General features: G+C 36.1%; 2 protein-coding genes across 6 annotated transcripts; one reads left to right on the top strand and one right to left on the bottom strand.

Moving 5' to 3' along the window:
* The first annotated feature begins 1,871 nt into the window (after nt 1-1,871).
* LOC139822430 (choline/ethanolamine transporter flvcr2a) lies at nt 1,872-14,438 on the top strand. Of its 5 annotated transcripts, none has more exons than XM_071794122.1 (9): nt 1,873-2,269; nt 6,767-6,969; nt 7,538-7,753; nt 8,283-8,507; nt 10,514-10,652; nt 11,127-11,344; nt 11,509-11,612; nt 11,903-12,016; nt 12,301-14,438. In XM_071794122.1, the coding sequence occupies exons 2-9, from the start codon at nt 6,928-6,930 to the stop codon at nt 12,560-12,562; spliced, it is 1,320 nt and encodes a 439-aa protein (XP_071650223.1). In that variant the 5' UTR covers nt 1,873-2,269; nt 6,767-6,927; the 3' UTR covers nt 12,563-14,438. The 5 variants fall into 5 exon arrangements, with proteins under 5 accessions (XP_071650220.1, XP_071650223.1, XP_071650224.1 ...); XM_071794123.1 differs by lacking the exon at nt 1,873-2,269 and adding an exon at nt 3,450-3,470; XM_071794121.1 differs by lacking the exon at nt 1,873-2,269 and adding an exon at nt 4,663-5,143.
* A 158-nt stretch (nt 14,439-14,596) lies between these two features.
* Nucleotides 14,597-17,241, bottom strand: Bai (transmembrane emp24 domain-containing protein bai). Its single transcript, XM_071794126.1, has 5 exons — nt 16,912-17,241; nt 16,557-16,686; nt 16,375-16,445; nt 15,228-15,354; nt 14,597-15,029 (listed from the first exon to the last, which is right to left on the bottom strand). Exons 1-5 carry the CDS (start codon nt 17,089-17,091, stop codon nt 14,908-14,910), a joined length of 630 nt encoding a protein of 209 aa, XP_071650227.1. The 5' UTR covers nt 17,092-17,241; the 3' UTR covers nt 14,597-14,907.
* Nucleotides 17,242-17,664: the final 423 nt, after the last annotated feature.

Here is a 17,664-nt window from a genome sequence, read left to right as displayed (position 1 = left end):
GATATGGAGCAAAGAATTAGATTTTTGGTTTCTGAAAGTGTTATCATTTCTAAACAAATAAATTGTTTCTTTAAGGTAGTTCTCCGGTCCTTGTACTAGAGAAAATCGATTTTCTACAGATTTTCTTAAAACTGTAAATATACGTTAATTTTCAGGTGTGCTTTATGCGTGGTATAAACTTTAGTACCTCTTGCGGTATAAAAATCGAGATACTGAGCCTCCAAAGTTTCAATTTTTACCAAAATTTAGTAAAAGTTGAAACTTTGAGGCTCAGTATCTTGATTTTTTATACCGCATAGTGAAGTTTATACCACGCATAAAGCACACCTAAATTAACGTATATTCACAGTTTCAAGAAAATCTATAGAAAATCGATTTTCTCTAGTACAAGGACCGGAGAACTACCTTAATATGTCTTCATCTAAATGCTGTCCAGCGTTGTTTGAAGACAGAGTTATGACGCATCTCGAGCTGTTGACATAAAAATGAGTACATGCATTAGATTCGTTTGCTAATGATTGCCTGAATAATATGTCACTTCACTTTTTTCTATAAATATCTCCGCATGATATTTGTATTGTCGGTTGAATTACTAAAATAAAAATGATATATTCTTGATGATGTTATTATAACGCGAAAATATCGTATTATTCTATTAGCAGATCATTCGTATAATACGGTACGAGTTCACGTGACGACAGCACGTTATCTGCTCGAGATGATTATTTGATAGATACCTTATTAATTGTTTATACAATGCTTGATGCAACTCGGTTCTTTGTTAATAAATTTTTATTGTGCTCTTGTAAGTAATTAATACTATTTTAATATAATTTTACACACATTTCTCTACCTAAGTAATACTATAATCAACATATTCATATAACTATCACTGTGTTTTATCTTTTTATTAATTAAATAATTAATTGCACAAAACTTTGCGCGCTCTACTTTGGTAAAAATGTACATTTTAATCGTCAAGAAGAATTCATTAAAAAATTAATCGTAACGAGTATTACACAATCACAAGAATAAATTTTATGTGGCGCAGACAGTTCGCTCATTATCTTCTAATCACTTCTCTCTAATCTTCTTTTCTAATTACTTAAGAATCATCAGAATTAAAGCATTTTAACATAATTATTATAACGAATGAAATCTTCACCCTAGGAGGGAAAGAAATGGAGGGAAGAAATGATATTCCATTATCGTATTCACTCGACACACACATACACGTTCGTTTCTTCTCTATACAGTAAACAATGTCCGTCCTGCGAATATATGCACATTTGCATGATCTTATTAATTATCCACGCGCGGGCGCCGTAAGCGAGGGAGATGCCCTCCTCCCAATATATACGCAAATATATGATAATTTCGAGTAAACGAAAGTAATATTTACATGTGTAAATATTACCTGAAAACTCTAACAAGTTAAACTTTAAACTGTACTTTTTTATTCTTTTACTTATGTATTTAGTTCTTTTTTTAGTTTTTTTCCAAAGTTTCCCTTCCAAATTTATAGCCGAAATTACAGCACCAATATAACGGTGCCAGTTATTATGCGATGGTAACTTATCACGTGTTCTTACCGTCCACGCTTGAAGCGATATCCCCAATCGCTAACTTCATTAGTTATCTAAAGATCCTTGCACAATGCCGGGCAACAGGCAATAGAAACTGGGAATAGGAACAGAATTTCCGACGAATCACTAAGAGCGCCATATAAAATCAAATCACTATGATTGGTCAGGTGCAGGGAACAGAGAATAGAAATCCAATAACATCGGAAATTCTGTTTCTATTCCCTGTTCCTATTGCCTGTTGCCTGGTATTGTGCAAAGGCCTTAACTCTCGCTCAAAGACTTCATTCTGTATCCGCGTGTAACGCCAGAAACGTGACTCTCTGCCCTCTCTGCCTTGCTGATTTTATTGTGCATAACACGTCGAAACGAAGAGAGAGAAGATTGACTTCTTTATCCAGTCGTGGCAGTCGCTTTTCGCGTTCACATTAATTTTTTTTGCTGATTGAAAAGAAAACGATAATCGGAAATCGACAAACTAACGGAATATTATCGGAATCGGCACCGGAATTAGTTCGCTGGATTTTTCAGTTGATAATCAATCCTGTTTTTAACTAATTAAAACCGAACTTCCATTTTGAGTGAATTTTCGAGTGTTAGTGGTATAACGAAAGTTGAAAAGGAAACCGAATCCAGTTCCCATGGCGGAAGCGAGTCATCCTTCCTCGATCAGTTTTCTTCCGCAGGTAAAATGAAAAGTTAGAGGAAACTGAAATCGGTATAGCTTTGTAATACGAACGAGTTCAGTGCCCGATAATGCAGAAAACTGAATCTCACAGTTATGCTACATTCTACTTTCTAATTCACTAGAATGGATATAATCAGAATTATAATACAACGCGTGGAATATATTAAAATCAAATAATCACACATAGATAATGGATATCAGAAGCGTAAGAGAATTGTGTGTGAGAGAGATAATTAATTTCTTATAGAAACTCACCTCTCCGGGAAACTCAATTATACCGATTTCACTCTCAGCAACAAAAAGTATTTGTCTTTCAGACATTTGTATATAATGTTATGCTTCCGAATAGAGTCCCAAGGTATTATCATAAAACAAGGCCTCTTTTTAGACTGTGAAACTTGAAGCGACGACTTTGGATCGTATCATATATACAATATATACAGGGTGTTTCCTAAGTGATGTCGATAACTCCAAGAAGTGATTCCTTGGACAATTTGAAAGAAAAAAGTTCCTATGAATATGGATCTGGAAATGCTTTCCTGATGCAGAGTTATGAGCCTTTAAAGTTAAATAAAAATGAAACTTTCCGGACCCATAGGTATTTTCTTTTAAATCGTCCAAGGAACCACTTCCTGGAATTTTCGATATCACTTAAGAAACACCCTGTATATATAGATATGCTGTTATTCTGTGCGGTTGCATGCGGCTGATAAGGCAGAAGTTTGCTGATAGTGTGTTTCTGGTTACTGTTATTTAGTTATCGTCGTGGCTTTTACTAGCGTTTCTCAAAAATGTGTGTGAATACCAAAGTTTCTTGTCTGCGAATATTTAAAAAAATTCCATTACATTAATTGTGCGCGAACATTTAATATTTGCCACAATAAAATACTAAACAGCCAATTATAAATTTCATTGAAACATTCTCATTAATATACATATAAATTAAATTAAATTAACTTTATTAAATTAATAAGATGAATATAATGTAACATAATTAATATTTAAATTAATTGACGTGTGTTCTCGGGTTAGATATCGAATCGATATATCAGTTGCAGCTTTATCTGCTATCGCGTTTATCTGTTATTTTATTTTATTTTCTGTAGTTATTTAATTGCACTCAACAAAGTTTCATTAAATAAATTAGCAAAAATGTCTTGATGCAGTTTGATCGCGATGACTTTAAAATGTCGTTGACGGTAGGTATATCTATGCAAACATAGCGCAGAACTCGTATTCCATATGTATCGAAAAGAAATCGGGTCATCGGAAGATAACGGTGAGAGATTGGAAATTTACACCGCGCGTTTCTGTTCCTATATATGCTTCTTCGAAGTGATTCATCGTTTTTTATTGACGTATAAAATTAACATTTAACGTCGATGGAATCTCGTATGCCTGATCACACTAATTTTGGCGATGGCAATTTTTATATAAGGCTCGAGGGCTCATTTGTTAACTCGATCGTGAATAAAAAGGACGCTCGTTTCATTCATTCAAAATAATTCTTTGACGTTGCAAGATAGGATTATGCAAATACTGTTGCTCCACGCATCGCATAAGAAGTTCATTGTCGCGCAATGATTAAAAAAGCATTTATTAAGGACGTTCGATTTTCTTAGGATTTTCTTGAAACTGTGAATATATAATACGTTAATTTAGGTGTGCTTTATGCGTGGTATAAATTTCAGTACCTCTTCCGGTATAAAAAAAAAAGATACTGAGCCTCAAAGTTTCAAAAAAAATTTTCTAAATTTAATTTTTTTTAGTTTTGGCATTTTTTCCTTATAGAACTCGACGAGATGAGGAGCAACTTTGGTCCTCTTGGCCAACCTCGTATCTCTTACCGTTTGGCCTGGAAAACCTTTTCATTAGTAAAAGTTAAAACTTTGAGGCTCAGTATCTTGATTTTTTATACCGGAAGAGGTACTGAAATTTATACCACGCATAAAGCACGCCTAAATTAACGTATATCACGGTATTCACAGTTTCAAGAAAATCCTAAAAAAATCGATTTTCTCTAGTATAAGGACGAGAGAACGTCCTTAAATCTTTTTCATGTATGCAATTTTTAATTGTAGAAAAACAAAAGCTTTAAACATGTGAATCATTTCTGTTATCAAACGTTAATCGCACAGATCCCAAATTTTTCGCCGGGATTTATATAACTTGGGACTTATATGGCGCTCTGTCACAATCGGACACAGGTCGGAAAAGGTCTTATGGACCTTAATTTCTCTAACTAGATTCTCGGTTAACGCGTCACTTCTCGCTAACAAAATTGCTTCGCCAGAGAACCGAGACACCGGCGCACCGAAATTGCGAAATCCTGGCCTGATGCCACACTTCGCGGGGTTTCGCGAGGCGTCTGCGGAGCGTCCGCGGCTGATGGCGATGGGGCATCGGTGACGACGGTTGTCGTCGTCGTCGTCGTCGTCGTCGGCGATTCCGTCGGGCACCCGTGAGCGACTAGCATTGCGACGGCGCATTCGTCAACTGATACCATCATTGATAGGCGCGCGCGTAACGTCCGCGTGTATAAGGACGGCGTGTGGCTCTCGGCTGTGTGCGCAAATATTTTCACGTGCGTGACTATGCGACGTATAGTGGGCGGGCGGGGGACGATGGACAAGGGACGTTTGGCGAGGAACGGTGGAAGGCTGGATGCTCTCGCGAGTCCCGCGATACACTTAGTCCACGTCCGGCACATCACGACAGCGCGAGCCGCTCCGCGTTTTATCGTCCGCTTTAAACCGGCGACGTGAGGTGTGAGAGGCCGTTGTAATCTGACACCTGCCGTCTTTGCGAAATTAACAATGTGCGGTGCGAAGATACGATCGTGAATCGGCGGGACGCGTGACCGTTTACTCTGGTAAAGTAATTGCGAGTTTTGATTTTAATTCATATGTTGGCCAGTTACAAGGAGATGGGATAAACGGTGTAAGGTAGTTGAATATTTTAAACTAAATATACCTTCGATCTTTTCGATTAGAACTTGTTGTATCAAAGTTGATATATTTATTATGCGTACCGAAATTTATATTGTTCGCGTAATCGTAAATAACCGATCGAAGATTTATAAAAATTACCGTAAAAAGAGCTCTATCAACGTTTATTAATAAAAATTCCATTTCTAAAATTTTGTAGATTACTATATATGTATATAGGTAATCCCCACGTAAAATCGGACAAGAAGTGACGTCATATTTTTTAAATCAATTGAAACTTATTATTTCTCGCGTGAAATATACATAAAATAAAAAGATATTAATATAACCAGATTCGAGATATTACTTTTTAAAGTTGCCGGCATCTTCATTTTTCATGAAAATTGTATTATAACTTCTGTAAAAAAAAAATATTTTAGACGAATATTTTATACGTATCTCCTTATTTTATGTGTATTTGACACGAAAAAAGTTTCGATCGATTGAATACGAGGGCATTTCTTGCCTGATTTGACGTGGAATTGCCTATATGTATAATTGATTACGCTTTCCTACTTGCTCATTGACTTTTATCATTCTCTTTTTCATGATTTTAACCATCCTTTAATATTGTTCAATTAATCATTAAGAAAAGTTAATATTCATCTATATTGATAGTAATGTAATAGAATATTTCAATATTTAGTTTTACTTCGTGTGATAAATATTAACACGTAAGTGAAAATATTAAATCATACTGCAAATCTAAACATGTGAAAATATTTTAAAACGTTTTAATATGAAAATATTAAAATATTTTAATATTATTTATATAAAGATAACGGAGAAGTAGTTTTGAACTCGACTCAACTATTTACTGGCGAAGAAAAGTTCCTGTTTTATATGAAGATATTAAAAAACTTTAATATTTAGCTGGACAGCTAACATAACTGTCAATCTTATCGCAGTTTTCGTCTGGGATCTCAACGTGGTGCGATCAGAATTTCTAACATGGTTAATTCGGAATCAAAGATGTCCAGAAAAATGAACAACGAACATTCGATTCAATTTCTAATGTTAATACATTTTTTACTGCATATATTATCGGTGTCCCTATTGACTTATTCGAATCCTGATTATTAAATGCGCGTCTAATTAACATACAAAGACCCCCACGCACAAACGCCTACACAAACGCGCAGTTGCATTCTCGCAAGATGATTGCTAGATCGAAATAGATTATTAAGTCCTAATTACCAATACTGTGATTCATCGTTATCCATACGGCAAGTTTCTCGCGAATCCACAAATGGAATTCGCAAATGGGCAGATTGATTCCTGATGCAATTTCGCAATGACGCTTTCATGCAACGCAATTGAGTCAATTGAATTGACGCAATATAGACGTTCCTCAGAAATAGAGACGTTTTACAAAACTTCGATCTCCGAATTTCGACATTATTTAGCGCTTGACATTTTAAATGCATTTGGTATTGATACTTTAATTTCGCCTTTATCCGAGAGGTAGAAGATGGAAGAAGTGAGATCGATGTTTGCTTGGATTTTAGGAAATAAAACGGCCTCAATAAAAAAGGAAGGACTTGGTTCGTCTTTCGATGATACCTCTGCTCGATTCAATCGATCTCCTTGTTACTCGATATTAATGACGTGACGGAGCTTGGCACAAAAGTTTGACGGAAGTTGTAAACAGACATCACTATTAATTAAAATGAGTGGATTCTCCGGTGATTGCAGCATGCAACCGACGCAGGTGAATAATTTTATCGTCGAATGAATAAAAATCATTAACGGTCGCGAAAAGAATAAAGAGGAAAATCAGATATCGAGGAAAGAGTCTTCGCTTTGAGTTAATGCGATATTTTTAGCAATCTTATCCTCTAAATCCTGGATTACCAAAGTAATATAATGACATATATCCTTCATAGATTTATCTTCAAGGTCTATATATCAAAAAAATTAATTGACTTTTGTCCCAAAGGGACGAGAACCAGTAGAGAATTAAAGTCAATATAATTCCTACTTTTACGCGAAATTGCATTAAATATGCTTTGATGTCATTTTTGCCGCTAATAGCATATATTAATCCAATATGTAATTTAGCGTCACTTTTAACGTAGGTACATATATAGCATATATTAATCCAATATGTAAGTTAGCGTCACTTTTAGTATATAACAATCTGTATGAGATTAATTCTCAGTCTTCGTTCTTTTAACCGATGAAATATAGAATGAGAGATCGAGGATATCAAAATTGCGCGATATTTAGACGTTCGAGCGAAAAATTGAAAGATCGACAATGGATGTTTCTGATTGCAGGAGATCAGAGTCTATACGAGGCGATGGCAGATCCTCATCCTCTTCGTGGTGTACAGCGCCAGCAACTCCATGCAATGGATTCAATACAGTATTATTTCGAACATTGTAACGAAGTATTACAACGTTTCGGATTATACAGTGGACATGACGAGCATGATATACATGATAACGTACATACCGTTGATATTTCCCGCCAGTTACCTGCTGGATAATTTTGTAAGTCACGACGAAGATAGAACTTAATAGAAATGTACGATATTTCGGAAAACACTATCCTATTCCCTTAGCTACGAATTTCTTTCGCGTACTCCATTTTCGAGATTACCAAAAAGCGGCGATCGAAAAGTTTGATCCTCTTGATTTTCTTAGGTTTTACTTGGCGAGTTGCATTGGCAAGTAGAGATCGCGTGGTTTAAGAATTTTTGTAGTACATGATGTGTATACATTTTATCTGAATGTCACTGAACGATATAACGCATCCCGTGCTGTTTGTGGACGGTTTTACATCTGTCGCCGAACAACTGCATGGAATGCCGAATCGTCTGACGTCGAGCGAGATAGTCGGATTTCGCGTAATCTTGCAGATGCTGAAGCGTGCGTCCCGCATCAAGGGATCTTCTTTTTGAAAAGTCACTTTTTTCCAAGCGATGCTCGAACAAATGACATTTTACTGCACAATCGCGGATATTCCTGCTTATTAATAAATGTGCAAACAGAGTGCGTGAGAGAACGGGTGGGATTTTAGGGCCTCAGGTGGACGGTGATCATCGGGGCGTTCGGGACCGCCATCGGTTCCTGGATAAAAGTGTTCAGCATAGCCCCTGATCGCTTCTGGGTCACGTTCGTCGGACAAACTGTGGTGGCGATCAGCCAAACGTGCATTTTGTCCATTCCAGCTCGACTGGCCGCGGTATGGTTCGGGGACAACGAAGTCAGTCGAGCCTGCGGCATCGGTGTCTTCGGCAATCAGGTAAGGGAGTATCTTTGTGTGTCATCAACCTTAACACGGTATATCTAGGATAGAATTTATATTCGGACTTTGAGAGAGGCTTGAGAATTTCAACCTCAGATTTTCTCTCTCGCTCTCTTTCCCTTTCTCTCTTTCTCGACTTGATTTTTTTTTTCATCAGATCGATTAGACACCTTGAATTCAAAAGTCCAAGTAAATTGTTTTATTTTCCAAATTTTTCTTAAAAGCTTAAGGATTTTCTGAAAGAAAATATAAGAAAAATAAAAAGAAAAAATGTAAGCAATGTGAAACTTATATTTTCTGCTTTTTGAATAATGTAAGAATTTAATTTTGCACTGTTATACGTTTTGAATCTACTGTGTTAAATCTAATGTATTATCTTTGCACAATATCTTTGTGAGGATATATTAGGAAAGAAACAAGGAGTATCATCCGTTTGCAACACGCTAAACTTCGCAACGTATGTAAATTATTAATCTATGCAATAAAGTCGCTCTAATTACAGTAATTACCCGGATGAAGGCGCGTGATAATATTAGCATCGTAATTCGATAATAAGTCAAATAAATTCGACGCCCGCGGTATATTAATTAAATATCTTGTATCTCTTTCCACATTCGCGCGAATACGGATTACTAATAATTCGTTATTACGAAATTATTATAACTTGATAATCCCATTTCTTGCTGTAAATTAATAACTTCCGAATTCATTGCATATCTGCGTGCAATAATTTTCACTTCCATCGAACGTATAATTCAATCTGATTTAATTTCACATAATTTGGATGGAAAAGTCATGGTGTTAAAAATTCCTGAGAATTTAAATTACTGAAAAAAACTGAATTGATTGAAATTTTTATCTAGCTGGTTAATTTAATTTATTTCAATCGAAACGTTATCGTCTTGAAAATTTTTAAGGATCTTTATGCACACACAAGCTCGTCTCTTGAGTTGAATACCCGCTATTATGTGTGAGGCCCAATTTTCCGTGACGTTAAACGTCGATGTGTGACAGCACTTGTTATTTCAAAAACGTATAAGAGGAGGCACTCGACAGTGTCACCGGCAACACGTGTCACGTGCGTGCAGACAATGAGAATGGATCCTGCGTGCGGAACAACGGAAGTGACAGTCTGGAGTACCTACTCCGCTGATCGACGAGGAGGGTGCCTCGGGGAGATTTAAATTGCGACGTGATTAGGTGGGAAACCGAGTCCAAGTGGGCACCCACGTTTAATTTCGCTACCTCGACAGACGAACGGCCGTGTCTGCTGACTGGCAGGAAAGGGGGGAGCAGGGGGACACTCTCTACGTCGCGAGGGATATTCAATTGATCCAAGGTGCCGCAGACCGTGCCGTCGTTATCATTTTATCAACCGTCGCGGTCGCACTTTATCAGGGAATCTGTCGCGCCTTAATTGCACCGATTTCGCAATACGATAAAACGGAAGCTCAATCCGATGCATTTTGCACAACCGCGACCGCGTGTTGTAATTGCGAGTCTGTAATTGAAAATCCTATAGCATTTCGCGTCGCGCTAAGGATCACGAATTTTCAGAAAAAAGAAGAGATCCAATATACCTCATCCTTCCTGTCTCGTCTGCTTTTAATTTCTGATATAAGTAGAACTGATGATGATGATAATGATGATAAGTAGAAGATAGAAGACACATTTTTGCAATTATTAGAAAGATGTAATGAAAAAATACGCATTTTTCCTTTTATAAATATATAATAATGGCCTTTTGAAGCGCGTTGACTTATATACGAAAACTATGTGTTTTAACAACTGGTAATAAAAATATCTCGTTTCAATAACAACGTAAAGATGTATATGAACAATATTAATTTAATTTGTTCGGCAACCACACAATGGTTCCGTTCTGAAGACAGATATTTCGTAATTGGAGAAGATCTATGAATTTAGACGACAAACATTTCTTTCTGCCTTTTTCCTGACTCGGTAATTTCTTAGAACGCTCGTCACTCGGATTTCTGTTGCAGCTGGGTATAGCTATCGGTTTCTTATTTCCGCCGATGTTAGTGCCGAACAAGGAGATCTGCGACATCGAGAGGGGGCTTCAACGTATGTTCTATACTGTCGCGGCTTTCACGTCGTTCGTGCTAATCCTCATATTACTCCGTACGTGTGTATATAATGTTTACCTATTGATTACACAGTTACGCAATCTGGCAATAAGATCCCGAAGTCGAAAGATTTAAAGAATATAATATATGGCATACAAATGAAAATAACCGACATTGACAAAATACTTGTCACCGAAAAAATTATGAAATTCACATAATAACATAATTTTCTAGGTTCCTTATAATAAGTTCGATTTAAACACAAATCATTTTCTTGACTTAATATCATCGTAAACATCTTATTCAGACTCTTTATTTCCAATTCCTATATTACAAGCTTAAAAAATATTAATTTGAATGGAAATGACAAAAAAGTCGAGCGGTCTCACGGACCGGAGTGTGGCGAATTAAGGACTCGTAAATAAGTATGACTAGCTAGGATTAATCAGTTTCGGGATTTTATTGTTTTATGTCCAGCGGCGTATATTCTTCCGTCCTTTCGCTCTTAATAGAAACCAATAATTTGCAGTCTTCAAGTCGGCACCGCCTTTGCCACCTAGCTCCGCTCAAGCTGTGCAAAGAGAGAAGTCCGAGAGCAGCAGAGAGGTGAAGACATTTTTTGAGTCTATCACGAGACTGTTCTTGAATCGCGGCTATCTGCTACTTTTAATTAGCTACGGCATCAACGTTGGCACCTTTTACGCTATAAGCACCCTCCTGAACCGACTTGTCATCAAACAATTCCCGGTAAGTACTCTATCCGAAGGTTGTGCGTACCCTTCTCGATTTCCGCTCGGATTTCCGATTCATTTTAAATAGAAGACGTAATCGAGAAGCTTATTTGAAAATAAGCTTCTCGATTACGTTTCTGTTTAAAAAGAAGGACTAATAAGCCGTGCCCTTCTTTTCAGGACAGTGAGGAGGATGCCGGTCGAATCGGCTTGACAATAGTTTGCGCTGGAATGGTGGGCTCTATTGCATGTGGTATTTTATTAGATAAAACACACAAATTCTGGTGAGTAGGATGTTGTTTTACAGAATCGTGGAATTTTTCTTCAACCTTGATCTTTTATAGTATTATTTTGATAAATTAATTTAATCTTTTTTCAAACTTTAGCCATCTCAAATCGAACTGATTTATAATACTTAATTATTATAACGGTAAATGTTACGCAACTAACAATAAGAGAGATTTGGATCACGCTAAATCTTTTATCAAATTGTATTGGGTCAAGTTTCATCTCGATTTATTTGATGGGACCAAATGTATGCGATTGAAATAACGCAGGAAATATGAATTTACAGGTGGACGACGGTAGGAGTGTATATTTGTTCCTTGGTGGGTATGATAATCTTCACTTTCACCCTGGACAAGAACGTGGGGATATACGCTATATACATCACGGCTGGCATTTTGGGGTAAAGTCCAACGATTATTTTTGTCATACGTAAAACTTTTTAAAATACTTTATTGACTCATGTGACATTGAATTCTGGGATTTATTATTAGATGTTTTACATCTTGGCTGAATTTCGTTGAAGATCTCTGTCTTAAAATTTGTTTTATCTCTTCCTTAATAATTCAGAAAGTCTCCGAAAGTGTGACGGATAATTGAGCGGCCGTCTTTGGCTTGAAACTACCTCGAAATTTTATATTCTTTATATGTAATTAATAATATTATATCACGTGAATATTTTTATAGCTTCTTTATGACCGGTTACCTACCGGTTGGCTTCGAGCTCGCCGCGGAGCTCACGTTCCCGGAGCCGGAAGGAACATCGACGGGTCTGCTGAACGCGGTTGTGCAGATCTTCGGCATCGCTTTAACCCCACTTTATCGTTACCTGCTTAACGTTTGGGAGGATTTTTGGGCAAACGTCACTCTATGCGGCATCCTCGCAGTTGGCGTTTTGCTCACGACTATAATACCCAACGATCTGAGACGTCAGAAAGCGAAGGCTTGACAATCCGACTTGCAGCAGTCGCCGTAACAAGCGACGAGCTTCTGCGGTTGGAACGAATAGTTCTCGACAATACTCCCTGTAACTTATTATCCTAGTCCAATTGGGACTTGACTTATCTCTCGAATGTATGCCGTGTGTCGGAAGTACCACTTCTCCGAGTCACGTGTATATTCATCCAAAGAAGATATATCTTTTTCGAAAAAAGGACTAATAGGGGTCTAAACATAGTTGAATAGTATGATACGAAAAGCGTTTACTTTTCGTAGGACTTCCAGATTCTTATTTTAATAGAGAGAGATTTAACACTTAGTGCGCCTAAGTGCCGAGATGCCTAATGTTGAGAGTTAGAGAGAGGTTTCGAATAATAGACCAATATTTTTATGGAAAATTGAGAGCCGGATTTTTATCGAAAAATTCGTAATAGAAAGATAATGGTACAATTGGCTTTAAGAAATGGCGAGAAAGAAAGCTATATATGTATATATATAGATATATGTGTAGATATATATATTTTTGTCGTCATTGTTATTAGATATAGTAGAAACAAAGTGGTCTAACAAATATGTGTACAAACGACGAGGAAAGATCGTCGGAAAATTCTTGATCCTGTTATACTAGTTGAACTTTTTAATCTCAGGCAATAGTATTTAGACGGTGTTATGCAGTAACGAATTAACTGTGAAAAATAGCGAATCGACGATAAATTATCATGAGATAATAATTATAAAAACTGATAAAAGTTCATATTGCGGAATTATAAATTTTTAATCTATAACAATTGACAATACTATTATATATAAATGTTTATTTTTCATTTTTTTAAATTCCCACGTTCTAATTTTGTAGTCAAGAAAATAAATTACTTAGCCCGAGTAGGCTAAAATATGCTAAAGCGAATTCATTGTTGCATAATGTCTATTTAGGAGATGTGTTTAGCTGTGAGTATACAAATTGTTATCGGGCAGATACTACGCGAAACGATAGACGTAGTAATTAAAAGTGATAAGCGTAATGACAGTGACGGTTCGAGTTATAGCTTTATTGCGGTAATAAATGAATGTTATAATAATACGTAATAAATAGAAAGAATTATTTCAACGATGAACGTGAGAGAAAGAGAGAGAGAATTCCATCTCTATTATCGCGGCATTAATTATCTGGTGTCTACTCTAATATAAATCATTGCATTAAATGATAATCATGCCATATAACGATCGTAACATTGTAATCGACACGACATGTGATTTTATTACCGCAAGCTTACTCTTGCCTGTGTACTAAATCTACAATGTGCCTAGTTTGAATCAGTGTCATTCACGTGGAACCTGATTTTTAATTGCTTGGTTGTTCAGCTTGTGATAAAAAGTTATTTAATTGAAGTTTAGAGATATATATTATTTTCCTACTTCGAATATACGTGTACATATATATACACTCCTCTGAATATATATATTTTTTCGAAAGACAAATGTTTCATTAGGATGTATAGCTATTTATAAAAACCTCGATTAACCGTGACGTCCATACAGATGATATACTCACACGCAAATATTAGATGTCTTAAAAACGAAGTTACTATAGCATTAAGAGAACGTAAAATTGCGCTTTTTTTCTGTGTTCATCTCGTGTGTACTATTAATTTAATTTTAAATTCAAAAAGTGAAAGCGCAAGAGTATTTACGTTACGTTATATTAAATATGCTTCTTCAAGACCGTACGAATAGCTATTACACCAGAAATCCTGAAGGCGTCCGCCTTCGAATCAGCGACAAACAAATCGTCTTCCAATGTGATGTTTCATCATTATATTTTTTTAGGCCATTTATTGTGTGTTCCCACAAAGTTGTTCTATTTTATAAATAAAATGTTAAAACTATGATGCATTATCTTATACAATCATTAAGCTACGTCATAAGAAATGTATTGATTTTTATAAATATGCAAAAGATATATATATTAGATATCTTAATATTAAGACAAATAATTTCATGTATATTGATGTAAAATATCGTTTTTAGACAATAACTTTGAAGATCCATTTTATTACCATCGAGGTATACTTTTATTTAAGAAATTTTCTATTTTACAATTGCTTAAATATTGTGTTCTCGATAATGTATGCGCAATGTGTGGCGAGATGAGAGCTCACCATATTTTACATTGATTTGAATGAGGTAATATGATTGTAACGCGTTTTTGCTTATTTATTTAAATAGTACTTTTTGAACATTGCGTCGAATATAAAAAGTTTTCCATGATTCAAATACGAAATTACAGATAACAAAGATGAAAACACAAAAATAAATGTATTTTTTTTACATTTGCATTATTTGTTACAAATGCATTTATTCAATGAGTTTCTTCATCCTGAAGAAGCGTCGGAAGTAGAAGAGTTGCCAGGTGGACAAACCGAAGAGGACGCATATCGAGAATAAACTAAAGTACAATACCCGAGCATTCGTGGCCTCTGAAATAAAGAAAGATGAACGGATCATTTCTCCAACTGCAAATACTTAATTATCAATTGATTATAACATTTAATTATCAATCGCGTTTACAATTTAGAAGTTTAAGTATACAATTCAAAATTATCATACTTTTAAGTGTAAAGTCATTTTCTTCCACTATTTAACGAAGTAACGAAAAATAATTCTTTTTTTTTTACCGTTTGTGTCTCTCATCTCTTCTTCGTTTTTGCGCATTCTAGCGAAGTCTTGGACTATCGCCTCAGACAAATCCTCCAACCGTTTCAATTCTACTTCTACTGGTTTCAACTTGGCTGCTTCGCCGATCTGTTAACGAAAAAGATAATGATTTTCATCGGAAAATGGCGACATCCTCGACGGAAACTTCAGCGGTCTCATTAGTACTGCGTAACACAATCGATTCAAATCAATAAACTACTATAGAATTAAAGCCAAATAATGGATAATTACTCTGCGTGTATGTGTTTTGCACAGAGTGAAAAAATATATTAGGCCATGTGGTATACAATGTCTGATTGCAATAGTTCTAATTTTTGACCGGTCCAATACAATAAAATCAGCTAATTAAATTAAACGCTCTCACACAGACTTCTTTATTCTTAAAAATCTTATCTCAAACACAAGTAAAAAATTGCACAATTTTCGCTCAAAACATTTAAGTAATACCGAACATTCCAGCTCGCACTTTCTCTTTTAGAAATAAAAAGATATCCCAACTGTAGCAGAGGGATGCGTTTCAATTTTAGGAATATCACATGTGATGGAATTAGTATTCCATGTTTTTAGTATTATTGTGAAAGAACTGAAACATTCGGTATTAAAATGCATCACTGTTATGCTGCTGTTATGCTATGTTTAAGGATGTACCATTAACATATTTTAAAGAACTTTAGTGACAGAAAAAATGTTCTATACTGAAAATTTTCAATATATAATTTTTGTTTTAGTAGGATATATAAATTCAAGTGGAGAGTATAATTGAATATAATTAAAGCGTTCACGTGGATGAGATAAGCTCTCCCCGTTAACGTAACATCCGCGACAAAAGCATGCACAAATTAATGAAACTGTGTTGCGCTCTAATAGCTTAGTTCTAAAGCTGTCAATGTATGTACAAGTGCCGGTTCGTGAATAAAACGCATGCCAACGAGAACACAATGATCGAAAAAACTCTACTTTACCAACTGCACCGCGGAAACAAGCCACATATAAAAGAAAGTAAACGAAGTAACGTCAGATGGTTTCTCTCGAAATTCCCCGGATATGATAGGTCTAACAATGTTTTTGTAAAGAAACATTTTGTAACGATATACAGTGGAGACTTACGCCTTCGTAACTCTTTGCCTCAATGCCGCGTTTCGTGATCAGCTTAATTTCTTGCCTGATGCCACGCTGATCTGAAATAATTTTCACGTTTTCTTAAATATCCGTCCCATCGCAATTAAACGATATCGCATAACAGAACAATTTAAACAAACTAAATTAACAAATTATGTAGGTATACGTACGGCTTGGAACACGTGAAATGAAGCATATCTCAAAAGTATCGTAAGTTTCCGTGACAAAGGAGAACTTTAACAGCTTCCCATGGGGAATGTCTTCCTTCTGAGACAATATATGCCCTTTAGAATCCTGAATCTGTAAGAAACAAAATCATGATTAGAATTTGTCTCATTACAACTTACACCATTAAAATTTTTTGATATTTATTGTGATTTTAGGAGAGAGACAAACAGCGAGTTCTGTCACAGCTGTTATGTGAACCGCCAAGGGTTAACATAAAATGTTAAGCAGCGCTTAGCGCAATTGTAGGAATATCTTGGCAAGGGACGAACGGAAAATCATTGATCAGGATCTACCCACCACGTAATTCGTCTTCTGTCCCATCGCCTCGGACACCTCGTACTCCCCTGTGACGAGTACGTTCGCATGGACTTCCTCCTTCAGACACTTGTGACTGTTCGGCTCCAGGTAGAACATGATGCCGCGCACCTGGGCGACCAGGAGAATCGCCAGGAAGGCTTTCACGTGAGCCTGAATCATTTCGCTCCTCGTTCTCGACGATCGTCCTGGAAAAGAGACGTTTTCCCGTGTCACCAAGGAAAAGTTCCGCGCTCACACAACATCCACAGCATCACGACGAACACGATGATCGGATGAGGTGGCAGCCACATTGGCCATTAAATACCAGCGGTAAGTCAGAAAGGGAGACGACTTTGCCGGGGAGGCTTCGTGATCGGGCAAAATTGTGTTTTTTATCATCCTTTCCTTATTGTGGTAAAGAGAAAACGGAAAACCTTCGGAAAACTAAACAGATTAGAGAGAAATAGGATTTTAAAATTTAACAATTGTAAAAATTAAATAGAATCTAATTTTTCAAATCAAATTTAATAGGATTTTAAAATTTAAATCAAAATCCTATTAAAATTAAAATAGTGGTTTTGAGGACTTGGTAATTTTTTAAATCCTATTTCTTAAAATCTAATGATTTTTCCTTAATCGCTAATTTGTTATTGCAGAAGATTGATCGTAAATATTAGGTATGCGAGACATCTGAATATTTCGTGTAGTGTATGGTTCTAGGTTCTAGTCTACGCCAGAGAGAAACCTGAGAGA

The sequence above is a fragment of the Temnothorax longispinosus genome, chromosome 11 (assembly GCF_030848805.1).
Source record: "Temnothorax longispinosus isolate EJ_2023e chromosome 11, Tlon_JGU_v1, whole genome shotgun sequence".
Taxonomy (NCBI): Eukaryota; Metazoa; Arthropoda; class Insecta; order Hymenoptera; family Formicidae; genus Temnothorax; species Temnothorax longispinosus.
The sequence above is the reverse complement of the archived record's forward strand: the minus strand, read 5'-3'. Positions and strand labels throughout refer to the sequence as shown.

Coding starts and splice junctions, on each gene's coding strand:
- Bai (XM_071794126.1), bottom strand. CDS start 17,091: ATGATTCAGGCTCACGTGAAAGCCTTCCTGGCGATTCTCCTGGTCGCC. Junction 16,687..16,911: donor GACAGAAGACGAATTACGTG/GTGGGTAGATCC, acceptor TGTTTCTTACAG/ATTCAGGATTCTAAAGGGCA. Junction 16,446..16,556: donor CATTTCACGTGTTCCAAGCC/GTACGTATACCT, acceptor AAATTATTTCAG/ATCAGCGTGGCATCAGGCAA.
- LOC139822430 (XM_071794119.1), top strand. CDS start 2,225: ATGGCGGAAGCGAGTCATCCTTCCTCGATCAGTTTTCTTCCGCAG. Junction 7,754..8,282: donor GTTACCTGCTGGATAATTTT/GTAAGTCACGAC, acceptor GTGGGATTTTAG/GGCCTCAGGTGGACGGTGAT. Junction 11,613..11,902: donor GATAAAACACACAAATTCTG/GTGAGTAGGATG, acceptor ATGAATTTACAG/GTGGACGACGGTAGGAGTGT.